Consider the following 27,068-nt stretch of genomic DNA (forward strand, 5'->3'; position numbering starts at 1 on the left):
TGATCCTCAATTTATTTCCACAACTCTACTTTTTTCCCTTTGAAAATAAAAATTTTTCCGTGCGCACTTCATGTTGTCATCACTCTATTACTAACTCTATGCTCTGACAACATCACCAAAATCGCACATTTCTGCATTTTTTCCTTTCCAAATACAGTTACTTTTTTCTCCTCAAAATTCGCGGCGGCAGAAGTCTTTTTCCCAATAATTTACTACTCTAACAACCACAACAACAACATTAACAACGGCCATCATCATCGTCAACGTAAGTAAAGGCATTTGGTTATTCTAACTAACAAACACACAACACCACACACACACATTCATAACAGACATCGTCAACTTACGATGAACGAACATTGGCGGGAACATCGATTAAGGAATATTGGCGCGAACATCATCGATGAGACGAATGATCTCTTTTTCGCTCTCTCTCTTTCTCTGTCTCTCTATCTGTCTCGCTATTTCTGTGAAAAACTAAAGCGACATAAAACAAACACAATTCTGCTGAGGGGGGTAGAAATGAAAAACAGTTACAACAAACGAACATATTTTCTAAGGAAATATGAAAGAAAAAATGTCATTTGCAAAATAATCAAGGGTTGTCGCCGATTAAGAAAAATATCATTTTTTGGGAATTTTTATTTTTTCCCTATAAAATGTAAATATTAAAATTTTGGTCATTTTTATTCTTTTCCTATAAAATGTAAATAATGAAAATTAATAGTTTGAATAGATTTTTTCTCTTTTTAAATATATTTTGTCGTCCTGAAAAGGACGGATTGGTTGAATTTTGTATGGATTTTTCTTCTTCTTATACGATGGTCTGTATTTTTTCCATAATACCTTTCGAGATAATTTAGGCTTTCTTTTCGGTCTTCTTGGGCAAGAGAACAGCTTGGATGTTTGGCAATACACCACCTTGAGCAATAGTGACGCCGGACAGCAATTTGTTCAATTCTTCGTCGTTGCGGATGGCCAATTGCAAGTGACGGGGAATGATACGAGTCTTCTTGTTGTCACGGGCAGCATTACCAGCCAATTCCAAAACTTCAGCAGCCAAATATTCCATGACGGCGGCTAAATATACTGGAGCACCGGCACCAACACGTTCAGCATAGTTGCCTTTGCGCAACAAACGATGAATACGACCGACGGGGAATTGAAGACCAGCACGATTTGAACGGGACTTTGCCTTTCCCTTAACTTTGCCACCTTTACCACGACCAGACATTTTCACTTAATATTTTTTTGAACACTTCACTTAGCACTGAAAAAACACAGAATGATGCCGTTACTCACTTGAACCCCTAGTATTTATACTTTTCTCTCGCTCATTTAATACACACACATCGAAAACTGGGGTTGTTTGGCCACTATTCCACACAGCAACTGCGACTACCTGAAACATTTGAGCACATAATGCTTGAAATATTCTGTTTGGGTACTGGGTTTTTATCATTTGTGAACAGTGTTAAAAGTGTTTGTGTGATTAAAAAAATTAAAAGTGAAAAATGCCTCCAAAAACCAGTGGTAAAGCAGCAAAGAAGGCCGGCAAAGCCCAAAAGAACATCACCAAGGGCGATAAATCGAAGAGACGTACCAAGCGTAAGGAGAGTTACGCTATCTACATTTACAAAGTGTTGAAGCAAGTCCATCCTGATACTGGTATTTCGTCAAAGGCCATGAGCATCATGAACAGTTTCGTGAATGACATCTTCGAACGTATTGCCGCCGAAGCCTCTCGTTTGGCCCACTACAACAAGCGCTCTACCATCACCAGTCGGGAAATCCAAACTGCTGTCCGTCTATTGTTGCCCGGTGAATTGGCTAAGCACGCTGTCTCTGAAGGTACCAAGGCTGTTACTAAATACACCAGCTCCAAGTAAATGCCTTGATTTTTCATCAATTCGTCGAAATTCTACCATAAAAGGCCCTTTTCAGGGCCACAAAAAACATTTTAAAAGAGATCAAATTTTTGTCGAAACACTTATTTTCCATTATTTACATTTTTTAATAAAGAAACTTACCAAAATAATTTTAAAATTCCTCAAATTCTAGCAAAAATAATATTTTCCCATGTATTTACTAAATGACGCCGTCAATTCTTGTTTTGCCGTGGTTCATATTGCTTTTTTGCTTGCTTGGCTACTCTATGTGTGTACAACAACACGCCATCCACTGTATGGGTATGTGTGTGTGTGCTTGTGCGATGTTACTTTGTATTGCCGTCGGCAGTCACCACCAATATCGAAAATGTATAAACGAACAACAAGCATGTATAAGCATTTTGCCTGTAACACTTCACTACGCCAATGCCAAATATGAAGCGCGAACATTTTTAAGGGGAAATTTTTGGTGGTGGCGCAAAAATTAACGGGACTTCTTTCAATGGAAAAAATAGAATTAGGGGAAAATAGAAAGAGAAATAAAATAGAGTTGCAACATAACTTCATTAGAATAGAAAAACATTCCTGATTAAAATAATCTCCTTTTACCCAGCAAACAATTTTTGCAAAGAGAAAAAATTATCATTTTTGAATATTAAATGGAAAATTCCTAAAATATGAAATTAGATGAAAATGACCATAATTAGACAAACAAAAATTAGTCACATTTATTTTATGACCCGGACTAAAATTTTAATCCGTTTGTGGTGTTATTTTGTGGAATGCCCATAATAAAACAGGCTCAATGTTAATTACCTAATAGGAAAAGTAATTAGTGAGGGTAATATTTTTCCTAAAATCAGACACGTGTGTATTTTTCTTATTTATTTAGGTAATAAAACAATAAATAGTAGTAATAATAAATAGTTTGAAGTAAAGATTTTCTCTTTTTGAATTTAATTTGTAGCCCTGAAAAGGGCTGTTAGATATTATGCTTTCGAATATCGAAAAATGTTGTCAACAAGTAATCTTTCTGGGAAAAATTACTTCTTGGCGGCGGCTTTCTTGGCAGCTGGCTTCTTTGGTGCGGCGGCTTTTTTGGGTTTAGCAGCTGCTGTTTTTGCCTTGGGTGCCTTTGGTTTGGTGGCAGATGCTTTAGCGGCGGTTTTTGCTGGTTTAGCCTTAACTGTACCGGTTTTCTTGGCAGCCTTAGCCTTTGTTTTGTCAGCCTTCTTCTTCTCAGCGGTCTTTTTGGCGGCAGATGGCTTCTTGGCAGCGGTTTTCTTTTCACCGGCGGCCTTTTTAGGGGCAGCCTTCTTCTTCTTCTCAGCAGCTGGGGCCTTCTTCTTCTTTTCAGCAGTCTTTGCTTTGGGTTCCTTGGAAGCCGAGGCGGACAATTTGAATGAACCAGAAGCACCCTTACCTTTAGTTTGGATCAATTTTCCACTGGCAACAGCGCTCTTCAAATATTTCTTGATGAAAGGAGCCAATTTTTGGGCATCAACCTTGTAGGTGCTGGCCAAATATTTCTTGATGGCGGGCAATGATGAACCACCACGTTCCTTCAATGTTTTGATGGCGGCGTCAACCATTTGTTGGGTTGGTGGATGAGTAGGGGCAGCTGATGGTTTCTTTGCTTTGGCTGCGGCCTTCTTTGGTGCCTTTTTCTCAACAGCGGCAACTGGGGAGGCGGTGGCTTCAACAACGGCGGCGTCAGACATGATTATTCACTTTTATGTTTATATTTCACTGTAACACAAATACACTCACAAATTTATGTGTACTATTAAATTGTTATTGGCAATTTTTAAAAATGGTAGGTACATTGAAAAGATGAGAAGTGCATAGTAGTCAATAGCTATATTTTTCGAAATATTGTGTGGAAGCGTGTTTAATTTTTTACAAAAGTTTTCGTAGAAATTTAATTTTTCTGAAGAATCTTTGAATATTTTTATAAAAGATATTTTACACATTTCTTGTATAGATATCAGGCCATATTTTAACGAAAATTTGGTGTAATTTCCTTTATCCGTTTAAAAGTTATAAGCGTTTAACTTCACAGATTGTAAAAATGTAATCACAAATTTGTAACTAAATTTGAAAAAATTATGAATTTTTTCAAAAATATTTTTCCAAATTCTGTTTGAGAATAAAGCCTGATATGTTTACTTTAGGATAAAATTAAAATATTAACAAATTTCACATTTTCACTGTGAAAAAAATTCAAAATCTTTATGTGGTCCAAGACGGCAGAAATCCTCTTGTTGGCATATTTTCAATGAAGAAAAGTTTTTCTTCAAAGAAATTTAAAAGCTCAAATCTAATTAAGTTTTATAAAAATTTCTTAAAAAACATTTCAGAATCTGTATATTTACACCAAATTATAACATTATTCATAAAAAGTAGTTATTTCTTTGGAAAAGTTAAAAAAATCTTCCCATTACCGTATACCACCTATGGACAAACATTCACTGTCAAAGGTAATATTTTTGAAAATTGAAATATTTTTGCTAAATTATATGAAAATCGCTCAAAAATTACTTTTTAATAAAATATGAGGGCATTTTCGTTAAAATTTAGTAAAAATTTCATCAATTTTTACAAAAAATATTCTCCAAAAATAATTCTTCCTTTGCTAGTACATATCAAGGAAAAAACCATATAGAATTACTGAAGTTTTTCGCACGTACTTTTTTCAAGATTTCGTTAAAAATTTGGATATTTTTTGCAAAAATGTATATAATAAAATAAATAAATCCCTTTTCTATGACAATTTTGTAAAAATAATACAAGATTTAAACAATTTTCTTAAAAGAAATTTTTTTTCTAAAATGCAGTATTACGCCTTTCAAATGGCCAAGAAATATTCGCCATCTCTATGTGATAAAATTTTTGATTAATATTTTCAAAAAAATTATAATTTTACAAAATTATCCTAAAATTTTACTAAATTAAAAAATATATATTGCTGAAAAGAAAAAAATTGCATATTTCATTCATCATTATCTGAAAAGAAAAATAAAACAAAACAGAGAGCATTTGCCGCCAAAAAATTTCAACCATATTGAGTGAGAAATAATGAGAGCATTATTGCAGAGAACATTTCGCGCCAAATTTAGTGAACATATGCCTTGTGGACATTAGTATACACACAAAAACAAGTTCAATAGAACAAATATTTGTTATGAAGAAAATAAGAAGAAGAAAAAACATTGTCTTTAAAGAAGAAATTAATATGGACGGACGGCGTCAAAAAGACCAATAGAAAAGAAAGAAGAAGAATAAATGTATACTTTAATAGGAAAATATTACTGACGCCATCAAAAATACACATAGAAAAGGAAGAAGAAGAAGAACACAAATGTGCATTTCAATGGGAAAATTTTACTGACGCCGTCAAAAATGACATATAGAAGGAAATTTCAATAAGTTTGTTCAAGAAGAAGAATAAAATGTCTTTTTAGGGAAAAATTATAACATAATTTTTGTTTTTTGTGTCAAGAAGAAGAACAAAATATTTAATTGAATAATTTTACTGACGCCGTCAAAAATTTCCTATAGAAGCAAATTTCAATACTTTTTTAAGAAGCAGAAATGTGTCTTTGAAAGGGAAAATTGTAATATTATATTTTTTTCAAGAAGAAGAATAAAATGTGTCTTCTAATGGGAAATTTTTACTGACGCCGTCAAATATGACTCATACAAGAAAATTTTAAAATATTCCTAAAATCAGCCTCAAAAATGAAATAAACACAAAGAAAAATATTTATTTATTTAAAATGTTAAAAATGATAAATAGTTTGATGAAAAAATAATCTCTTTTTTATAAATATTTTGTGGTCCTGAAAAGGACCGATTGTTTTGTTGTAAAAAATATGTTTTTAAAACGTCAAGAATTTAAGCACGTTCTCCACGGATACGTCTGGCCAATTGAATATCTTTAGGCATGATGGTGACACGCTTAGCATGGATGGCGCACAAGTTAGTATCTTCGAAAAGACCAACCAAGTATGCTTCACTGGCTTCTTGCAAGGCCATAACAGCAGAGCTCTGGAAACGCAAATCAGTTTTGAAATCTTGAGCAATTTCACGAACCAAACGTTGGAAGGGCAATTTGCGGATCAACAATTCAGTACTCTTCTGGTAACGACGGATTTCACGCAAGGCAACAGTACCAGGACGGAAACGATGAGGCTTCTTGACGCCGCCGGTGGCTGGGGCACTCTTACGAGCAGCTTTAGTGGCCAATTGCTTACGAGGAGCCTTTCCACCAGTTGATTTACGGGCAGTTTGCTTAGTACGAGCCATTTTTCACTTTAGTTTTTTCACTTCACTTAGGTATGCACACAAACACTGTTAACACTGTAATAACTGTGCCATCCAGTTTCAGTTTCAGTTTCAGTTTTATTTCCCAAATTCAGTTAGATACAATATTTTATACATGCGTATGAACTTATAATATTACTTACTCTAACACAAATTTAATTTGTTTTTCTAGAGATATACATACATATTTGATATTTTAAGATTGGTAAGGCCAGCCATTGTTTAAGTTATAAAATTAAGCATTTTGATTAATACTACCTCGGAAAAAAGGGATCAAAAACGAGGTTTACCATTGTGATTTTTTCTTAAACTACTTAATGCTAATGGGCAGTGCCCCTTAAAACTAAATAAAATAAATAATAGTAATAAAGATATTATTTAAGATCACTCCAATTTTAGGCTTACTAATAAGCCAAATAACACTTTTGTTTTTTCGTCATCTGATTTAAGTTGACGGTAGGTATCTGAAAAATCACCAAGTTTTTTTATGCATGTGAGAAAATCTTTTCCCAATAGCCGTTTGCATTCATTTTCAAAAAAGTCCATTGTTTTATCAATTTGAAGGGAAGTTTTTGCCACATTATTATCTGTGACTGCTATATTCCTATTGAGGTTTGCGGGTTGTGCTATATTAGCAGCGTTGGCATATGAAATGCCGCTAGTTACTTTCCGGCTAGTAAACTGCCTTGGTTGACTGTTTATAGTAGTCATTCTTTTTTGATTTATTTTTTCCTGGATTTCCAGGCGTTTTGGACAATTTTTATCACTGGCCACATGGCCGAAAATATTACAATTAACACATTTAATTGGTTTTCCCACAGTTTTTATAATTTCACCCGTATTGGGATCGGTATCAATATTTATTTGATTATTCTGGTCCTTTGGGGGAATTGCGCAATTGCGCGGACCATGTGATTCTCCACATTTCACACATCTGTAGGGTAATCTACAATTTGTGGAAATGTGACCAAAACGTTGGCAATTTCTACATTGTACCAAACCATCTCTTTTATATTTTGTTATTTTGACTTTGTGTGTCAACAGGTATTGAAGTCTAGAAAATGACTTAGTATCAACATCGTGCGGGAAGTGCACTAGCCATCGATCGCCCTTTAGTTTAACCGTTTTCTTTGGTTTTAGATTTGGGTTAGTCTCTTTTATGAGTTCTTCTACATCGGCTTGTTCGAATGTAGATGAAAGTTTTTGAATTAATAAAGTATTGGGTTTAAAATCTTTTGGAGTGTATGTATAAAATGATATTTGTTGCGATTCTAAATATTTACGGACTGTTTCATAGTCTTCAGGTTTTGTGAGTTTAAGATGAAATAAGTTTTTATTTATAGTATTTGTTGTAAATAACATATGATTCAAGAAATTTTTTAGTTTCAATGAAAAATTCTTTAAGTTTTCATTATAAATTTTAAAAAGGGGTGGGCTGGCCTTACCTTTTGATTTTTTTGTATTAATATTGCTGTTCATGTTGTTATTATAGCTGCTCTCATTTGCTTTTGTTCCATTGAGTACGTCCCCCGGTTGTGTGTCATCTACGTTGCAAACAGCCGGCGTTGCTGTTGTTTGGTCTTCAACATCGGCATCCATGAGGTCTACGGCTGCCTCATCTGCCCAATCACTTTTTAGTTTAATATTATTCGCATCTTGAATTTGCTTATTTTGATTTTCATTATTGTGCATAATGTCACTATTGGTGTTGTTATTTTTTGTCCACTCATTAGGTATGTGAACATCCACTTGTATATTGCCTGTTTCTATCAGTTGTTGTACTGTTAAATTTAGCTGTTTTATTTTGTCTTCAAGACTTTTTATTTTTTGTTTTTCTTGTATACTCTCTTCTAGTATTCTTTTATATTTGTTAGTTAAATTTTTTAGTTCTTCATCTTTTTTTAGTTCTTCTTCTTTATTGTTTATATCATTATTTAAGTTTTTGTTTAGCTTTTTTCTTTTGGTCGCGATAGTGACAAAACCATCGGCGTTATTTCTATTTTCATCATTAGCACTTTTTGTTTTAGCACTATTTCCATTATTATGGACACTTTCAGCAGTTTTTATAGTCTTTTTGTTCTCGGCGCTAGAGCCGAGACCAGACATTTTAGAGTCTTTTGCCCTTAGGCTAATTTTCTTCTTCTTCTTCTTGAGTTTGAAACAAAATTTATCTCCAAAAGAAGAATAGATTTCACTTCATTTTCACTTTTGTTTTCACTTTGCACTTTAGCTAACTTCCATCACACTTGATGTTTACTGTTCGAGCTTTAAGCTCAGAATCCACTGTGCCATCCATCCATATAGCGGTATTTATAGAAAATTTCGAAGAGGCGGCTATGATTAGGGGTGGGTAAACCAGTAAAGACAGCTGTGCGCGCCCAAAATGTGTACTAACACATACACAAATACATGTGTATTCCATTAAGACTCTTGGTTAGTCAAACAGGCCAATTTTTGTATAAATAGAAGCCGCCAGCCTTCGAAAAAACATTCGTTCTTGTGCTTTCGTGAAGTGTTAAGTGATTTTTAAAAAAGTGAAAAATGACTGGTCGTGGTAAAGGTGGCAAAGGCTTGGGAAAAGGTGGCGCTAAACGTCACCGTAAAGTGTTACGTGATAATATCCAAGGTATTACCAAGCCAGCTATTAGACGTTTGGCTCGCCGTGGTGGTGTAAAGCGTATCTCTGGCCTCATCTACGAAGAAACCCGTGGTGTTCTGAAGGTGTTTTTGGAAAACGTTATTCGTGACGCCGTTACATACACCGAACATGCTAAGCGTAAAACCGTCACTGCTATGGATGTCGTCTATGCTTTGAAGAGACAAGGTCGTACTTTGTACGGTTTCGGCGGTTAAATATTTTCTTGACGCTATTTGGAGAATTTTTCTTTTACAACAAAACAATCGGTCCTTTTCAGGACCACAAAAAATATTTAAAAAGAGATATTTTCTTGTTGAAAATTACAAAAACATAAAAAAATTAATAAAATATATCAAAAATAAAACTACTTACCTTAATATATGAAAAATAAAACTAACCATAAAATATTTTCTTTCATATTACTTTTTTCAGTGCATTTTATTTTTTCTTTCATTTTCCACATTTCATATTTTTTTTTTTCAAATAATATTCCCTTTTGTCTTCAAAAATAAATGCCTTCGGCAACTCTGCTCATTTAATTTTATTTTCATAAATTTGTTTCCATCGTCAAATAATTTTCCATTTTTTTCCTTCAAAAATGTTAGCCGTCGGCAACTCTGATCATTACCTTTTTTCTTAACATTTTTTCTTCTTCTTCTTCTTTTTTTTGCCTTCAAAAATGTTTACCGTCGGCAACTCTGATCATTCCTTTTTCGTAATACACAAAAATGTTCCTTTATTTCCACTAATACATGTTCTACCGGCAACTCTCGTTGTTAGGGTAGCTGCTTGCTTGCTTGATAATACGACGATGTGTGTATACGCTAGCGTCGGTCGGTGTGTGCGTGTGTTTGTTCATATAACTAACGCACATCAATGCTATGCCAAGCCAACAATATCTTTTTGACTGCGATGTTATGTACTTATTTTTTCCTTCAAGTAAAAATTTTTGTTATTTTGTGATGAAATTATTAAAAATTGTTATTAAATTTTTTAAATTAAAATGAAAATTACCTTTTTTAAAAAAATTTTCATTAAATTAGTTTGAATTTTGTTAATATTTACTGCGATTTTTCTTAAAATTATATTTAAAAAATTTTTATAGCATCTCTTTTTTCAAAAATTTGCTCATGAAAAAATTCTTCTTCTTATGTTTCATGATTTCATATAAAAATATTTTATCTTTTACTTAATCCTCCAAAAAATCACATAATTTTCTAAATTTCTCCCACTTTATGTTGAAATTATTGAAAAATTCTTCTTCTTCTTCTTACATTTCATGAACTCGCATAGAAAAATTTTATCTTTTACTTATTTATTCAAAAATCACATAATCCTCCAAAAAATCACATAATTTTCTAAATTTCTCTCACTTTATGTTGAAATTATTGAGAATTTTCTTCTTCTTCTCCTTATGTTTCCCTAAAAAAATATTTTTTTCTTAAATGTCCAAAAAATCACATAATTTTCTAAATTTCTCTCACTTAATGTTGAAATTATTGAAAATTTTCTTCTTCTTCTTGTTTCACTAAATCACATTTCCTTAAATTACCAAAAAAAATCACATAATTTTCTAAATTTCTTTTACTTTATGTTGAAATTATTAAAAAAGTTCTTCTTCTTCTTCCTATGTTTCACTAAAAATATTTTATTTTTTCTCTCAAACGTCCCAAAAATCACATAAATTCTTTTACTTTATGTTGAAATCATTGAAAATTTTCTTCTTCTTCTTCTTCTTCTTCTTCTTCTTATTTTTCACTAAAAATAATTTATTTCTTTCTTAAATGTCCACAAAAATCACATATTTTTCTTCTATTTTATGTATTTTGGTTATTTTCTAACAATGATCCTCAATTTATTTCCACAACTCTACTTTTTTCCCTTTGAAAATAAAAATTTTTCCGTGCGCACTTCATGTTGTCATCACTCTATTACTAACTCTATGCTCTGACAACATCACCAAAATCGCACATTTCTGCATTTTTTCCTTTCCAAATACAGTTACTTTTTTCTCCTCAAAATTCGCGGCGGCAGAAGTCTTTTTCCCAATAATTTACTACTCTAACAACCACAACAACAACATTAACAACGGCCATCATCATCGTCAACGTAAGTAAAGGCATTTGGTTATTCTAACTAACAAACACACAACACCACACACACACATTCATAACAGACATCGTCAACTTACGATGAACGAACATTGGCGGGAACATCGATTAAGGAATATTGGCGCGAACATCATCGATGAGACGAATGATCTCTTTTTCGCTCTCTCTCTTTCTCTGTCTCTCTATCTGTCTCGCTATTTCTGTGAAAAACTAAAGCGACATAAAACAAACACAATTCTGCTGAGGGGGGTAGAAATGAAAAACAGTTACAACAAACGAACATATTTTCTAAGGAAATATGAAAGAAAAAATGTCATTTGCAAAATAATCAAGGGTTGTCGCCGATTAAGAAAAATATCATTTTTTGGGAATTTTTATTTTTTCCCTATAAAATGTAAATATTAAAATTTTGGTCATTTTTATTCTTTTCCTATAAAATGTAAATAATGAAAATTAATAGTTTGAATAGATTTTTTCTCTTTTTAAATATATTTTGTCGTCCTGAAAAGGACGGATTGGTTGAATTTTGTATGGATTTTTCTTCTTCTTATACGATGGTCTGTATTTTTTCCATAATACCTTTCGAGATAATTTAGGCTTTCTTTTCGGTCTTCTTGGGCAAGAGAACAGCTTGGATGTTTGGCAATACACCACCTTGAGCAATAGTGACGCCGGACAGCAATTTGTTCAATTCTTCGTCGTTGCGGATGGCCAATTGCAAGTGACGGGGAATGATACGAGTCTTCTTGTTGTCACGGGCAGCATTACCAGCCAATTCCAAAACTTCAGCAGCCAAATATTCCATGACGGCGGCTAAATATACTGGAGCACCGGCACCAACACGTTCAGCATAGTTGCCTTTGCGCAACAAACGATGAATACGACCGACGGGGAATTGAAGACCAGCACGATTTGAACGGGACTTTGCCTTTCCCTTAACTTTGCCACCTTTACCACGACCAGACATTTTCACTTAATATTTTTTTGAACACTTCACTTAGCACTGAAAAAACACAGAATGATGCCGTTACTCACTTGAACCCCTAGTATTTATACTTTTCTCTCGCTCATTTAATACACACACATCGAAAACTGGGGTTGTTTGGCCACTATTCCACACAGCAACTGCGACTACCTGAAACATTTGAGCACATAATGCTTGAAATATTCTGTTTGGGTACTGGGTTTTTATCATTTGTGAACAGTGTTAAAAGTGTTTGTGTGATTCAAAAAATAAAAAGTGAAAAATGCCTCCAAAAACCAGTGGTAAAGCAGCAAAGAAGGCCGGCAAAGCCCAAAAGAACATCACCAAGGGCGATAAATCGAAGAGACGTACCAAGCGTAAGGAGAGTTACGCTATCTACATTTACAAAGTGTTGAAGCAAGTCCATCCTGATACTGGTATTTCGTCAAAGGCCATGAGCATCATGAACAGTTTCGTGAATGACATCTTCGAACGTATTGCCGCCGAAGCCTCTCGTTTGGCCCACTACAACAAGCGCTCTACCATCACCAGTCGGGAAATCCAAACTGCTGTCCGTCTATTGTTGCCCGGTGAATTGGCTAAGCACGCTGTCTCTGAAGGTACCAAGGCTGTTACTAAATACACCAGCTCCAAGTAAATGCCTTGATTTTTTCATCAATTCGTCGAAATTCAAACATAAAAGGCCCTTTTCAGGGCCACAAAAAACATTTTAAAAGAGATCAAATTTTTGTCGAAACACTTATTTTCCATTATTTACATTTTTTAATAAAGAAACTTACCAAAATAATTTTAAAATTCCTCATATTCTAGCAAAAATAATAATTTTTCCCATGTATTTACTAAATGACGCCGTCAACTCTTGTTTTGCCGTGGTTCATATTGCTTTTTTGCTTGCTTGGCTACTCTATGTGTGTAATGTGTGTACAACAACACGCCATCCACTGTATGGGTATGTGTGTGTGCTTGTGCGGTGTTACTTAGTATTACCGTCGGCAGTCACCTCCATATCGAAAAATGTATAAACGAACAACAAGCATGTATAAGCATTTTGCCTGTAATACTTCACTCAAATATGAAGCGCGAACATTTTTAAGGGGAAATTTTTTTGGTGGTGGCGCAAAAATTAACGGGACATTTTTCAATGGAAAAAATAGAAAGAGAAATAAAATAGAGTTGCAACATAACTCCATTAGAATAGAAAAACATTCCTGATTAAAAAAATCTCCTTTTACCCAGCAAACAATTTTTACAAAGAGAAAAAATTATCATTTTTGAAGATTAAATGAAAAATTATCATTTTTGAAGATTAAATGAAAAATTCCAAAAATATGAAATTATATGAAAATGACCATAATTAGACAAACAAAAATTAGTCACATTTATTTTATGACCCGGACTAAAATTTTAATCCGTATGTGGTGTTATTTTGTGGAATGCCCATAATAAAACAGGCTCAATGGTAATTACCTAATAGGAAAAGTAATTAGTGAGGGTAAAATTTTCCTAAAATCAGACACGTGTGTATTTTTCTTATTTATTTAGGTAATAAAACAATAAATAGTAGTAATAATAAATAGTTTGAAGTAAAGATTTTCTCTTTTTGAATTTAATTTGTAGCCCTGAAAAGGGCTGTTAGATATTATGCTTTCGAATATCGAAAAATGTTGTCAACAAGTAATCTTTCTGGGAAAAATTACTTCTTGGCGGCGGCTTTCTTGGCAGCTGGCTTCTTTGGTGCGGCGGCTTTTTTGGGTTTAGCAGCTGCTGTTTTTGCCTTGGGTGCCTTTGGTTTGGTGGCAGATGCTTTAGCGGCGGTTTTTGCTGGTTTAGCCTTAACTGTACCGGTTTTCTTGGCAGCCTTAGCCTTTGTTTTGTCAGCCTTCTTCTTCTCAGCGGTCTTTTTGGCGGCAGATGGCTTCTTGGCAGCGGTTTTCTTTTCACCGGCGGCCTTTTTAGGGGCAGCCTTCTTCTTCTTCTCAGCAGCTGGGGCCTTCTTCTTCTTTTCAGCAGTCTTTGCTTTGGGTTCCTTGGAAGCCGAGGCGGACAATTTGAATGAACCAGAAGCACCCTTACCTTTAGTTTGGATGAGTTTTCCACTGGCAACAGCGCTCTTCAAATATTTCTTGATGAAAGGAGCCAATTTTTGGGCATCAACCTTGTAGGTGCTGGCCAAATATTTCTTGATGGCAGGCAATGATGAACCACCACGTTCCTTCAATGTTTTGATGGCGGCGTCAACCATTTGTTGGGTTGGTGGATGAGTAGGGGCAGCTGATGGTTTCTTTGCTTTGGCTGCGGCCTTCTTTGGTGCCTTTTTCTCAACAGCGGCAACTGGGGAGGCGGTGGCTTCAACAACGGCGGCGTCAGACATGATTATTCACTTTTATGTTTATATTTCACTGTAACACAAATACACTCACAAATTTATGTGTACTATTAAATTGTTATTGGCAATTTTTAAAAATGGTAGGTACATTGAAAAGATGAGAAGTGCATAGTAGTCAATAGCTATATTTTTCGAAATATTGTGTGGAAGCGTGTTTAATTTTTTACAAAAGTTTTCGTAGGAATTTAATTTTTCTGAAGAATCTTTGAATATTTTTATAAAAGATATTTTACACATTTCTTGTATAGATATCAGGCCATATTTTAACGAAAATTTGCTGTAATTTCCTTTATCCGTTTAAAAGTTATAAGCGTTTAACTTCACAGATTGTAAAAATGTAATCACAAATTTGTAACTAAATTTGAAAAAATTATGAATTTTTTCAAAAAATATTTTCCAAATTCTGTTTGAGAATAAAGCCTGATATGTTTACTTTAGGATAAAATTAAAATATTGACAAATTTCACATTTTCACTGTGAAAAAAATTCAAAATCTTTATGTGGTCCAAGACGGCAGAAATCCTCTTGTTGGCATATTTTCAATGAAGAAAAGTTTTTCTTCAAAGAAATTTAAAAGCTCAAATCTAATTAAGTTTTATAAAAATTTCTTAAAAAACATTTCAGAATCTTTATATTTACACCAAATTATAACATTATTCATAAAAAGTAGTTATTTCTTTGGAAAAGTTAAAAAAAATCTTCCCATTACCGTATACCACCTATGGACAAACATTCACTGTCAAAGGTAATATTTTTGAAAATTGAAATATTTTTGCTAAATTAAATGAAAATCGCTCAAAAATTAATTTTTAATAAAATATGAGGACATTTTCGTTAAAATTTAGTAAACATTTCATCATTTTTTGCAAAAAATATTCTCCAAAAATAATTCTTCCTTTGCTAGTACATATCAAGGAAAAAACCATATAGAATTACTGAAGTTTTTCACACGTACTTTTTTCCAGATTTCGTTAAAAATTTGGATATATTTTGCAAAAATGTATATAATAAAATAAATAAATCCATTTTCTATGACAATTTTGTAAAAATAATACAAGATTTAAACAATTTTCTTAAAAGAAAATTTTTTCCTAAAATGCAGTATTACGCATTTCAAATGGCCAAGAAATATTCGCCATCTCTATGTGATACAATTTTTGATAAATATTTAAAAAAAAAAATTATAATTTTACAAAATTATCCTAAAATTTTACTAAATTAAAACAAATTTATATATCTGAAAAGAAAATATTGCATATTTCATTCATCATTATCTGAAAAGAAAAATAAAACAAAACAGAGAGCATTTGCCGCCAAAAAATGTCAACCATATTGAGTGAGAAATAGTGAGAGCATTATTGCAGAGAACATTTCGCGCCAAATTTAGTGAACATATGCCTCGTGGACATTAGTTTACACACAAAAAGAAGTTCAATAGAACAAATATTTGTTATGAAAAAAATAAGAAGAAGAAGAAGAAAAAACATTGTCTTTAAAGAAGAAATTAATATGGACGCCGTTAAAAAGACCAATAGAAAAGAAAGAAGAAGAATAAATGTATATTTTAATAGGAAAATATTACTGACGCCGTCAAATATGACATATAGAAGGAAATTTCAATAAGTTTGTTCAAGAAGAAGAATAAAATGTATCTTTTTAGGGAAAGAACCACAAAATGTTTCTTTTAATGGAAAAATTTTACTGACGCCGTCAAAAATGACATATAGAAGGAAATTTCAATAAGTTTGTTCAAGAAGAAGAATAAAATGTGTCTTTTTAGGGAAAAATTATAATATCATTCAAGAAGAAGAACAAAATGTTTAATGGAAAAAATTTACTGACGCCGTCAAAAATTACCTATAGAAGCAAATTTCAATAATTTTTTTCAAGAAGCAGAACAAAATGTTTCTTTGAAAGGGAAAATTGTAATATTATATTTTTTTCAAGAAGAAGAATAAAATGTGTCTTCTAATGGGAAATTGTTACTGACGCCGTCAAATATGACTCATACAAGAAAATTTTCAAATATTCCTAAAATCAGCCTCAAAAATGAAACAAACACAAAGAAAAATATTTATTTATTTAAAATGTTAAAAATGATAAATAGTTTGATGAAAAAATAATCTCTTTTTTATAAATTTTTTGTGGTCCTGAAAAGGACCGATTGTTTTGTTGTAAAAAAAATAGTTTTTAAAACGTCAAGAATTTAAGCACGTTCTCCACGGATACGTCTGGCCAATTGGATGTCTTTAGGCATGATGGTGACACGTTTAGCGTGGATGGCGCACAAGTTAGTATCTTCAAAAAGACCGACCAAGTATGCTTCACTGGCTTCTTGCAAGGCCATAACAGCAGAGCTCTGGAAACGCAAATCAGTTTTGAAATCTTGAGCAATTTCACGAACCAAACGTTGGAAGGGCAATTTGCGGATCAACAATTCAGTACTCTTCTGGTAACGACGGATTTCACGCAAGGCAACAGTACCAGGACGGAAACGATGAGGCTTCTTGACGCCGCCGGTGGCTGGTGCGCTCTTACGAGCGGCTTTAGTGGCCAATTGCTTACGAGGAGCCTTTCCACCAGTTGATTTACGGGCAGTTTGCTTAGTACGAGCCATTTTTCACTTTAGTTTTTTCACTTCACTTAGGTATGCACACAAACACTGTTAACACTGTAATAACTGTGCCATCCATCCATATAGCGGTATTTATAGAAAATTTCGAAGAGGCGGCTATGATTAGGGGTGGGTAAACCAGTAAAGACAGCTGTGCGCGCCCAAAATGTGTACTAACACATACACAAATACATGTGTATTCCATTAAGACTCTTGGTTAGTCAAACAGGCCAATTTTTGTATAAATAGAAGCCGCCAGCCTTCGAAAAAACATTCGTTCTTGTGCTTTCGTGAAGTGTTAAGTGATTTTTAAAAAAGTGAAAAATGACTGGTCGTGGTAAAGGTGGCAAAGGCTTGGGAAAAGGTGGCGCTAAACGTCACCGTAAAGTGTTACGTGATAATATCCAGGGTATTACCAAGCCAGCTATTAGACGTTTGGCTCGCCGTGGTGGTGTAAAACGTATCTCTGGCCTCATCTACGAAGAAACCCGTGGTGTTCTGAAGGTGTTTTTGGAAAACGTTATTCGTGACGCCGTTACATACACCGAACATGCTAAGCGTAAAACCGTCACTGCTATGGATGTCGTCTATGCTTTGAAGAGACAAGGTCGTACTTTGTACGGTTTCGGCGGTTAAATATTTTCTTGACGCTATTTGGAGAATTTTTCTTTTACAACAAAACAATCGGTCCTTTTCAGGACCACAAAAAATATTTAAAAAGAGATATTTTCTTGTTGAAAATTACAAAAACATAAAAAAAATTAATAAAATATACCAAAAATAAAACTTACCTTAATATATGAAAAATAAAACTAATTATAAAATATTTTCTTTCATATTAATTTTTTCAGTGCATTTTATTTTTTCTGTCATTTTCCACATTTCATAATTTTTTTCATATAATATTCCCTTTTGCCTACAAAAATAAATGCCGTCGGCAACTCTGACCATTTAATTTTATTTGCATACATTTTTTTCCATCATCAAATAATTTTCCATTTTTTTCCTTCAAAAAATGTTTGCCGTCGGCAACTCTGATCATTACCTTTTTTCTTAAAAATTTTTTCTTCTTCTTCTTTTTTTTTTGCCTTCAAAAATGTTTTACCGTCGGCAACTCTGTTCATTCCTTTTTCGTAATACACAAAAATGTTCCTTTATTTCTACTAATACATGTTCTACCGGCAACTCTCATTGTTAGGGTAGCTGCTTGCTTGCTTGATAATACGACGATGTGTGTATACGCTAGCGTCGGTCTGTGTGTGCGTGTGTTGGTTCATATAACTAACGCACATCAATGCTATGCCAAGCCAACAATATCTTTGACTGCGATGTTATGTACTTATTTTTTCCTTCAAGTAAAAATTTTTGTTATTTTTTGATGAAATTATTAAAAATTGTTATTAAATTTTTTAAATGTATAATGAAAATTACCTTTTTTAAAAAATTTCATTAAATTAGTTTGAATTTTGTTAATATTTACTGCTATTTTTCTTAAAATTATATTTAAAAAATTTTTATAGCACCTCTTTTTTCAAAAATTTGCTTATAAAAAATTCTTCTTCTTCTTATGTTTCATGATTTCATATAAAAATATTTTATCTTTTACTAAATCCTCCAAAAAATCACATAATTTTCTAAATTTCTCTCACTTTATGTTGAAATTATTGGAAAAAATTCTTCTTCTTATATTTCATGAACTCGCATAGAAAAATTTTATCTTTTACTTATTTATTCAAAAATCACATAATCCTCCAAAAAATCACATAATTTTCTAAATTTCTCTCAGTTTATGTTGAAATTATTGAGAATTTTCTTCTTCTTCTCGTTTCACTAACTCAAATTTTCTTAAATGACCAAAAAATTACATAATTTTCTAAATTTCTCTCACTTTAGTTGAAATTATTGAAATTTACTTCTTCTTCTTCTTGTTTCACTAAATCACATTTTCTTAAATGACCAAAAAATCACATAATTTTCTAAGTTTCTTTTACATTATGTTGAAATTATTAAAAAAAAATCTTCTTCTTCCTCCTATGTTTCACCAAAAAGTATTTTATTTTTTCTCAAACGTCCCAAAAATCACATAAATTCTTTTACTTTATGTTGAAATCATTGAAAATTTTCTTCTTCTTCTTCTTATTTTTCACTAAAAATAATTTATTTTTTTCTTAAATGTCCAAAAGATCACATATTTTTCTTCTATTTTATGTATTTTGGTTATTTTCTAACAATGATCCTCAATTTTTTTCCACAACTCTACTTTTTTCCCTTTGAAAATAAATTTTTTTTCCGTGCGCACTTCATGTTGTCATCACTCTATTACTAATTTTATGCTCTGACAACATCACCAAAATCGCACATTTCTGCATTCTTTCCTTTCCAAATACAGTTACTTTTTTCTCCTCAAAATTCGCGGCGGCAGAACACTTTTTCCTAATAATTTACTCTAACAGCCACTACAACAACATCAACAATCATCATCATCGTAAGTAAAGGCATTTGGTTATTCTAACTAACAAACACACAACACCACACACACACACACATTCATAACAGACATCGTCAACATACGATGAACGAACATTGGCGGGAACATCGATGAACGAATATTGGCGCGAACATCATCGAAGAGACGAATGATCTCTTGTTCGCTCTCTCTCTCTCTCTCTCTGTCTCTCTATCTGTCTCGCTATTCCTGTGAAAAACTAAAGCGACATAGAACAAACACAATTCTGTTGAGGGGGGTAGAAATGAAAAACAGTTACAACAAACGAACATATTTTCTAAGGAAATATGAAAGAAAAATGTCATTTGCAAATAATCAAGGGTTGTCGTCGATTAAGGAAAATATCATTTTTTGGGCATTTTTATTTTTTCCCTATAAAATGTAAATATAAAATTTTTGGTCATTTTTATTCTTTCCCTATAAAATGTAAATAATGAAAATTAATAGTTTGAATAGATTTTTTCTCTTTTTAAATATTTTTTGTCGTCCTGAAAAGGACGGATTGGTTGAATTTTGTATGGATTTTCTTCTTCTTATACGATGGTCTGTATTTTTTCCATAATACCTTTCGAGATAATTTAGGCTTTCTTTTCGGTCTTCTTGGGCAAGAGAACAGCTTGGATGTTTGGCAATACACCACCTTGAGCAATAGTGACGCCGGACAGCAATTTGTTCAATTCTTCGTCGTTGCGGATGGCCAATTGCAAGTGACGGGGAATGATACGAGTCTTCTTGTTGTCACGGGCAGCATTACCAGCCAATTCCAAAACTTCAGCAGCCAAATATTCCATGACGGCGGCTAAATATACTGGAGCACCGGCACCAACACGTTCAGCATAGTTGCCTTTGCGCAACAAACGATGAATACGACCGACGGGGAATTGAAGACCAGCACGATTTGAACGGGACTTTGCCTTTCCCTTAACTTTGCCACCTTTACCACGACCAGACATTTTCACTTAATATTTTTTTTTGAACACTTCACTTAGCACTGAAAAAACACAGAATGATGCCGTTACTCGCTTGAACCCCTACTATTTATACTTTTCTCTCGCTCATTTAATACACACACATCGAAAACTGGGGTTGTTTGGCCACTATTCCACACAGCAACTGCGACTACCTGAAACATTTGAGCACATAATGCTTGAAATATTCTGTTTGGGTACTGGGTTTTTATCATTTGTGAACAGTGTTAAAAGTGTTTGTGTGATTCAAAAAATAAAAAGTGAAAAATGCCTCCAAAAACCAGTGGTAAAGCAGCAAAGAAGGCCGGCAAAGCCCAAAAGAACATCACCAAGGGCGATAAATCGAAGAGACGTACCAAGCGTAAGGAGAGTTACGCTATCTACATTTACAAAGTGTTGAAGCAAGTCCATCCTGATACTGGTATTTCGTCAAAGGCCATGAGCATCATGAACAGTTTCGTGAATGACATCTTCGAACGTATTGCCGCCGAAGCCTCTCGTTTGGCCCACTACAACAAGCGCTCTACCATCACCAGTCGGGAAATCCAAACTGCTGTCCGTCTATTGTTGCCCGGTGAATTGGCTAAGCACGCTGTCTCTGAAGGTACCAAGGCTGTTACTAAATACACCAGCTCCAAGTAAATGCCTTGATTTTTTCATCAATTCGTCGAAATTCAAACATAAAAGGCCCTTTTCAGGGCCACAAAAAACATTTTAAAAGAGATCAAATTTTTGTCGAAACACTTATTTTCCATTATTTACATTTTTTAATAAAGAAACTTACCAAAATAATTTTAAAATTCCTCATATTCTAGCAAAAATAATAATTTTTCCCATGTATTTACTAAATGACGCCGTCAACTCTTGTTTTGCCGTGGTTCATATTGCTTTTTTGCTTGCTTGGCTACTCTATGTGTGTAATGTGTGTACAACAACACGCCATCCACTGTATGGGTATGTGTGTGTGCTTGTGCGGTGTTACTTAGTATTACCGTCGGCAGTCACCTCCATATCGAAAAATGTATAAACGAACAACAAGCATGTATAAGCATTTTGCCTGTAATACTTCACTCAAATATGAAGCGCGAACATTTTTAAGGGGAAATTTTTTTGGTGGTGGCGCAAAAATTAACGGGACATTTTTCAATGGAAAAAATAGAAAGAGAAATAAAATAGAGTTGCAACATAACTCCATTAGAATAGAAAAACATTCCTGATTAAAAAAATCTCCTTTTACCCAGCAAACAATTTTTACAAAGAGAAAAAATTATCATTTTTGAAGATTAAATGAAAAATTATCATTTTTGAAGATTAAATGAAAAATTCCAAAAATATGAAATTATATGAAAATGACCATAATTAGACAAACAAAAATTAGTCACATTTATTTTATGACCCGGACTAAAATTTTAATCCGTATGTGGTGTTATTTTGTGGAATGCCCATAATAAAACAGGCTCAATGGTAATTACCTAATAGGAAAAGTAATTAGTGAGGGTAAAATTTTCCTAAAATCAGACACGTGTGTATTTTTCTTATTTATTTAGGTAATAAAACAATAAATAGTAGTAATAATAAATAGTTTGAAGTAAAGATTTTCTCTTTTTGAATTTAATTTGTAGCCCTGAAAAGGGCTGTTAGATATTATGCTTTCGAATATCGAAAAATGTTGTCAACAAGTAATCTTTCTGGGAAAAATTACTTCTTGGCGGCGGCTTTCTTGGCAGCTGGCTTCTTTGGTGCGGCGGCTTTTTTGGGTTTAGCAGCTGCTGTTTTTGCCTTGGGTGCCTTTGGTTTGGTGGCAGATGCTTTAGCGGCGGTTTTTGCTGGTTTAGCCTTAACTGTACCGGTTTTCTTGGCAGCCTTAGCCTTTGTTTTGTCAGCCTTCTTCTTCTCAGCGGTCTTTTTGGCGGCAGATGGCTTCTTGGCAGCGGTTTTCTTTTCACCGGCGGCCTTTTTAGGGGCAGCCTTCTTCTTCTTCTCAGCAGCTGGGGCCTTCTTCTTCTTTTCAGCAGTCTTTGCTTTGGGTTCCTTGGAAGCCGAGGCGGACAATTTGAATGAACCAGAAGCACCCTTACCTTTAGTTTGGATGAGTTTTCCACTGGCAACAGCGCTCTTCAAATATTTCTTGATGAAAGGAGCCAATTTTTGGGCATCAACCTTGTAGGTGCTGGCCAAATATTTCTTGATGGCAGGCAATGATGAACCACCACGTTCCTTCAATGTTTTGATGGCGGCGTCAACCATTTGTTGGGTTGGTGGATGAGTAGGGGCAGCTGATGGTTTCTTTGCTTTGGCTGCGGCCTTCTTTGGTGCCTTTTTCTCAACAGCGGCAACTGGGGAGGCGGTGGCTTCAACAACGGCGGCGTCAGACATGATTATTCACTTTTATGTTTATATTTCACTGTAACACAAATACACTCACAAATTTATGTGTACTATTAAATTGTTATTGGCAATTTTTAAAAATGGTAGGTACATTGAAAAGATGAGAAGTGCATAGTAGTCAATAGCTATATTTTTCGAAATATTGTGTGGAAGCGTGTTTAATTTTTTACAAAAGTTTTCGTAGGAATTTAATTTTTCTGAAGAATCTTTGAATATTTTTATAAAAGATATTTTACACATTTCTTGTATAGATATCAGGCCATATTTTAACGAAAATTTGCTGTAATTTCCTTTATCCGTTTAAAAGTTATAAGCGTTTAACTTCACAGATTGTAAAAATGTAATCACAAATTTGTAACTAAATTTGAAAAAATTATGAATTTTTTCAAAAAATATTTTCCAAATTCTGTTTGAGAATAAAGCCTGATATGTTTACTTTAGGATAAAATTAAAATATTGACAAATTTCACATTTTCACTGTGAAAAAAATTCAAAATCTTTATGTGGTCCAAGACGGCAGAAATCCTCTTGTTGGCATATTTTCAATGAAGAAAAGTTTTTCTTCAAAGAAATTTAAAAGCTCAAATCTAATTAAGTTTTATAAAAATTTCTTAAAAAACATTTCAGAATCTTTATATTTACACCAAATTATAACATTATTCATAAAAAGTAGTTATTTCTTTGGAAAAGTTAAAAAAAATCTTCCCATTACCGTATACCACCTATGGACAAACATTCACTGTCAAAGGTAATATTTTTGAAAATTGAAATATTTTTGCTAAATTAAATGAAAATCGCTCAAAAATTAATTTTTAATAAAATATGAGGACATTTTCGTTAAAATTTAGTAAACATTTCATCATTTTTTGCAAAAAATATTCTCCAAAAATAATTCTTCCTTTGCTAGTACATATCAAGGAAAAAACCATATAGAATTACTGAAGTTTTTCACACGTACTTTTTTCCAGATTTCGTTAAAAATTTGGATATATTTTGCAAAAATGTATATAATAAAATAAATAAATCCATTTTCTATGACAATTTTGTAAAAATAATACAAGATTTAAACAATTTTCTTAAAAGAAAATTTTTTCCTAAAATGCAGTATTACGCATTTCAAATGGCCAAGAAATATTCGCCATCTCTATGTGATACAATTTTTGATAAATATTTAAAAAAAAAAATTATAATTTTACAAAATTATCCTAAAATTTTACTAAATTAAAACAAATTTATATATCTGAAAAGAAAATATTGCATATTTCATTCATCATTATCTGAAAAGAAAAATAAAACAAAACAGAGAGCATTTGCCGCCAAAAAATGTCAACCATATTGAGTGAGAAATAGTGAGAGCATTATTGCAGAGAACATTTCGCGCCAAATTTAGTGAACATATGCCTCGTGGACATTAGTTTACACACAAAAAGAAGTTCAATAGAACAAATATTTGTTATGAAAAAAATAAGAAGAAGAAGAAGAAAAAACATTGTCTTTAAAGAAGAAATTAATATGGACGCCGTTAAAAAGACCAATAGAAAAGAAAGAAGAAGAATAAATGTATATTTTAATAGGAAAATATTACTGACGCCGTCAAATATGACATATAGAAGGAAATTTCAATAAGTTTGTTCAAGAAGAAGAATAAAATGTATCTTTTTAGGGAAAGAACCACAAAATGTTTCTTTTAATGGAAAAATTTTACTGACGCCGTCAAAAATGACATATAGAAGGAAATTTCAATAAGTTTGTTCAAGAAGAAGAATAAAATGTGTCTTTTTAGGGAAAAATTATAATATCATTCAAGAAGAAGAACAAAATGTTTAATGGAAAAAATTTACTGACGCCGTCAAAAATTACCTATAGAAGCAAATTTCAATAATTTTTTTCAAGAAGCAGAACAAAATGTTTCTTTGAAAGGGAAAATTGTAATATTATATTTTTTTCAAGAAGAAGAATAAAATGTGTCTTCTAATGGGAAATTGTTACTGACGCCGTCAAATATGACTCATACAAGAAAATTTTCAAATATTCCTAAAATCAGCCTCAAAAATGAAACAAACACAAAGAAAAATATTTATTTATTTAAAATGTTAAAAATGATAAATAGTTTGATGAAAAAATAATCTCTTTTTTATAAATTTTTTGTGGTCCTGAAAAGGACCGATTGTTTTGTTGTAAAAAAAATAGTTTTTAAAACGTCAAGAATTTAAGCACGTTCTCCACGGATACGTCTGGCCAATTGGATGTCTTTAGGCATGATGGTGACACGTTTAGCGTGGATGGCGCACAAGTTAGTATCTTCAAAAAGACCGACCAAGTATGCTTCACTGGCTTCTTGCAAGGCCATAACAGCAGAGCTCTGGAAACGCAAATCAGTTTTGAAATCTTGAGCAATTTCACGAACCAAACGTTGGAAGGGCAATTTGCGGATCAACAATTCAGTACTCTTCTGGTAACGACGGATTTCACGCAAGGCAACAGTACCAGGACGGAAACGATGAGGCTTCTTGACGCCGCCGGTGGCTGGTGCGCTCTTACGAGCGGCTTTAGTGGCCAATTGCTTACGAGGAGCCTTTCCACCAGTTGATTTACGGGCAGTTTGCTTAGTACGAGCCATTTTTCACTTTAGTTTTTTCACTTCACTTAGGTATGCACACAAACACTGTTAACACTGTAATAACTGTGCCATCCATCCATATAGCGGTATTTATAGAAAATTTCGAAGAGGCGGCTATGATTAGGGGTGGGTAAACCAGTAAAGACAGCTGTGCGCGCCCAAAATGTGTACTAACACATACACAAATACATGTGTATTCCATTAAGACTCTTGGTTAGTCAAACAGGCCAATTTTTGTATAAATAGAAGCCGCCAGCCTTCGAAAAAACATTCGTTCTTGTGCTTTCGTGAAGTGTTAAGTGATTTTTAAAAAAGTGAAAAATGACTGGTCGTGGTAAAGGTGGCAAAGGCTTGGGAAAAGGTGGCGCTAAACGTCACCGTAAAGTGTTACGTGATAATATCCAGGGTATTACCAAGCCAGCTATTAGACGTTTGGCTCGCCGTGGTGGTGTAAAACGTATCTCTGGCCTCATCTACGAAGAAACCCGTGGTGTTCTGAAGGTGTTTTTGGAAAACGTTATTCGTGACGCCGTTACATACACCGAACATGCTAAGCGTAAAACCGTCACTGCTATGGATGTCGTCTATGCTTTGAAGAGACAAGGTCGTACTTTGTACGGTTTCGGCGGTTAAATATTTTCTTGACGCTATTTGGAGAATTTTTCTTTTACAACAAAACAATCGGTCCTTTTCAGGACCACAAAAAATATTTAAAAAGAGATATTTTCTTGTTGAAAATTACAAAAACATAAAAAAAATTAATAAAATATACCAAAAATAAAACTTACCTTAATATATGAAAAATAAAACTAATTATAAAATATTTTCTTTCATATTAATTTTTTCAGTGCATTTTATTTTTTCTGTCATTTTCCACATTTCATAATTTTTTTCATATAATATTCCCTTTTGCCTACAAAAATAAATGCCGTCGGCAACTCTGACCATTTAATTTTATTTGCATACATTTTTTTCCATCATCAAATAATTTTCCATTTTTTTCCTTCAAAAAATGTTTGCCGTCGGCAACTCTGATCATTACCTTTTTTCTTAAAAATTTTTTCTTCTTCTTCTTTTTTTTTTGCCTTCAAAAATGTTTTACCGTCGGCAACTCTGTTCATTCCTTTTTCGTAATACACAAAAATGTTCCTTTATTTCTACTAATACATGTTCTACCGGCAACTCTCATTGTTAGGGTAGCTGCTTGCTTGCTTGATAATACGACGATGTGTGTATACGCTAGCGTCGGTCTGTGTGTGCGTGTGTTGGTTCATATAACTAACGCACATCAATGCTATGCCAAGCCAACAATATCTTTGACTGCGATGTTATGTACTTATTTTTTCCTTCAAGTAAAAATTTTTGTTATTTTTTGATGAAATTATTAAAAATTGTTATTAAATTTTTTAAATGTATAATGAAAATTACCTTTTTTAAAAAATTTCATTAAATTAGTTTGAATTTTGTTAATATTTACTGCTATTTTTCTTAAAATTATATTTAAAAAATTTTTATAGCACCTCTTTTTTCAAAAATTTGCTTATAAAAAATTCTTCTTCTTCTTATGTTTCATGATTTCATATAAAAATATTTTATCTTTTACTAAATCCTCCAAAAAATCACATAATTTTCTAAAT

The 27,068-nt window shown here is 33.0% G+C and overlaps 10 protein-coding genes and 1 long non-coding RNA gene across 11 annotated transcripts; 4 read left to right on the plus strand and 7 right to left on the minus strand.

Annotated features, from left to right (window-relative positions):
• Positions 1–859: 859 nt before the first annotated feature.
• LOC141388547 (histone H2A) lies at positions 860–1,234 on the minus strand. The gene has a single exon (XM_073958466.1). The coding sequence runs from the start codon at positions 1,232–1,234 to the stop codon at positions 860–862; it is 375 nt and encodes a 124-aa protein (XP_073814567.1).
• Positions 1,020–1,889, plus strand: LOC141388516 (histone H2B). Its single transcript, XM_073958433.1, has 2 exons — positions 1,020–1,055; positions 1,509–1,889. The coding sequence occupies exon 2, from the start codon at positions 1,515–1,517 to the stop codon at positions 1,887–1,889; it is 375 nt and encodes a 124-aa protein (XP_073814534.1). The 5' UTR covers positions 1,020–1,055; positions 1,509–1,514.
• A 3,897-nt stretch (positions 1,890–5,786) lies between these two features.
• Positions 5,787–6,197, minus strand: LOC141388548 (histone H3). Its single transcript, XM_073958467.1, has one exon. It carries the CDS (start codon positions 6,195–6,197, stop codon positions 5,787–5,789), a length of 411 nt encoding a protein of 136 aa, XP_073814568.1.
• Positions 6,198–8,756: 2,559 nt separating this feature from the next.
• Positions 8,757–9,068, plus strand: LOC141388552 (histone H4). The gene has a single exon (XM_073958471.1). It carries the CDS (start codon positions 8,757–8,759, stop codon positions 9,066–9,068), a length of 312 nt encoding a protein of 103 aa, XP_073814572.1.
• Positions 9,069–11,556: 2,488 nt separating this feature from the next.
• On the minus strand, positions 11,557–11,944 carry LOC141388549 (histone H2A). Its single transcript, XM_073958468.1, has one exon. The coding sequence runs from the start codon at positions 11,929–11,931 to the stop codon at positions 11,557–11,559; it is 375 nt and encodes a 124-aa protein (XP_073814569.1). The 5' UTR covers positions 11,932–11,944.
• A 4,597-nt stretch (positions 11,945–16,541) lies between these two features.
• LOC141388550 (histone H3) lies at positions 16,542–16,952 on the minus strand. The gene has a single exon (XM_073958469.1). It carries the CDS (start codon positions 16,950–16,952, stop codon positions 16,542–16,544), a length of 411 nt encoding a protein of 136 aa, XP_073814570.1.
• A 284-nt stretch (positions 16,953–17,236) lies between these two features.
• On the plus strand, positions 17,237–17,646 carry LOC141388475 (histone H4). The gene has a single exon (XM_073958387.1). The coding sequence runs from the start codon at positions 17,274–17,276 to the stop codon at positions 17,583–17,585; it is 312 nt and encodes a 103-aa protein (XP_073814488.1). The 5' UTR covers positions 17,237–17,273; the 3' UTR covers positions 17,586–17,646.
• Positions 17,647–17,775: 129 nt separating this feature from the next.
• On the minus strand, positions 17,776–19,331 carry LOC141388476 (uncharacterized). Its single transcript, XR_012408889.1, has 2 exons — positions 18,381–19,331; positions 17,776–18,298 (listed from the first exon to the last, which is right to left on the minus strand). It is a non-coding gene; the product is annotated as an uncharacterized lncRNA (long non-coding RNA).
• Positions 19,332–19,944: 613 nt separating this feature from the next.
• LOC141388553 (histone H2A) lies at positions 19,945–20,462 on the minus strand. The gene has a single exon (XM_073958472.1). It carries the CDS (start codon positions 20,406–20,408, stop codon positions 20,034–20,036), a length of 375 nt encoding a protein of 124 aa, XP_073814573.1. The 5' UTR covers positions 20,409–20,462; the 3' UTR covers positions 19,945–20,033.
• A 4,558-nt stretch (positions 20,463–25,020) lies between these two features.
• Positions 25,021–25,431, minus strand: LOC141388551 (histone H3). Its single transcript, XM_073958470.1, has one exon. The coding sequence runs from the start codon at positions 25,429–25,431 to the stop codon at positions 25,021–25,023; it is 411 nt and encodes a 136-aa protein (XP_073814571.1).
• Positions 25,432–25,715: 284 nt separating this feature from the next.
• On the plus strand, positions 25,716–26,125 carry LOC141388499 (histone H4). Its single transcript, XM_073958412.1, has one exon. It carries the CDS (start codon positions 25,753–25,755, stop codon positions 26,062–26,064), a length of 312 nt encoding a protein of 103 aa, XP_073814513.1. The 5' UTR covers positions 25,716–25,752; the 3' UTR covers positions 26,065–26,125.
• The last annotated feature ends 943 nt before the right edge of the window (positions 26,126–27,068 follow it).

This window comes from Musca autumnalis, unplaced genomic scaffold, assembly GCF_047663935.1.
Source record: "Musca autumnalis isolate F117 unplaced genomic scaffold, ASM4766393v1 scaffold_93, whole genome shotgun sequence".
Taxonomy (NCBI): Eukaryota; Metazoa; Arthropoda; class Insecta; order Diptera; family Muscidae; genus Musca; species Musca autumnalis.

What these genes read in the sequence shown, in the direction of transcription:
- LOC141388552 (XM_073958471.1), top strand. Translation starts at nt 8,757, where the DNA reads ATGACTGGTCGTGGTAAAGGTGGCAAAGGCTTGGGAAAAGGTGGCGCT.
- LOC141388553 (XM_073958472.1), bottom strand. Translation starts at nt 20,408, where the DNA reads ATGTCTGGTCGTGGTAAAGGTGGCAAAGTTAAGGGAAAGGCAAAGTCC.
- LOC141388549 (XM_073958468.1), bottom strand. Translation starts at nt 11,931, where the DNA reads ATGTCTGGTCGTGGTAAAGGTGGCAAAGTTAAGGGAAAGGCAAAGTCC.
- LOC141388551 (XM_073958470.1), bottom strand. Translation starts at nt 25,431, where the DNA reads ATGGCTCGTACTAAGCAAACTGCCCGTAAATCAACTGGTGGAAAGGCT.
- LOC141388547 (XM_073958466.1), bottom strand. Translation starts at nt 1,234, where the DNA reads ATGTCTGGTCGTGGTAAAGGTGGCAAAGTTAAGGGAAAGGCAAAGTCC.
- LOC141388499 (XM_073958412.1), top strand. Translation starts at nt 25,753, where the DNA reads ATGACTGGTCGTGGTAAAGGTGGCAAAGGCTTGGGAAAAGGTGGCGCT.
- LOC141388516 (XM_073958433.1), top strand. Translation starts at nt 1,515, where the DNA reads ATGCCTCCAAAAACCAGTGGTAAAGCAGCAAAGAAGGCCGGCAAAGCC.
- LOC141388475 (XM_073958387.1), top strand. Translation starts at nt 17,274, where the DNA reads ATGACTGGTCGTGGTAAAGGTGGCAAAGGCTTGGGAAAAGGTGGCGCT.
- LOC141388548 (XM_073958467.1), bottom strand. Translation starts at nt 6,197, where the DNA reads ATGGCTCGTACTAAGCAAACTGCCCGTAAATCAACTGGTGGAAAGGCT.
- LOC141388550 (XM_073958469.1), bottom strand. Translation starts at nt 16,952, where the DNA reads ATGGCTCGTACTAAGCAAACTGCCCGTAAATCAACTGGTGGAAAGGCT.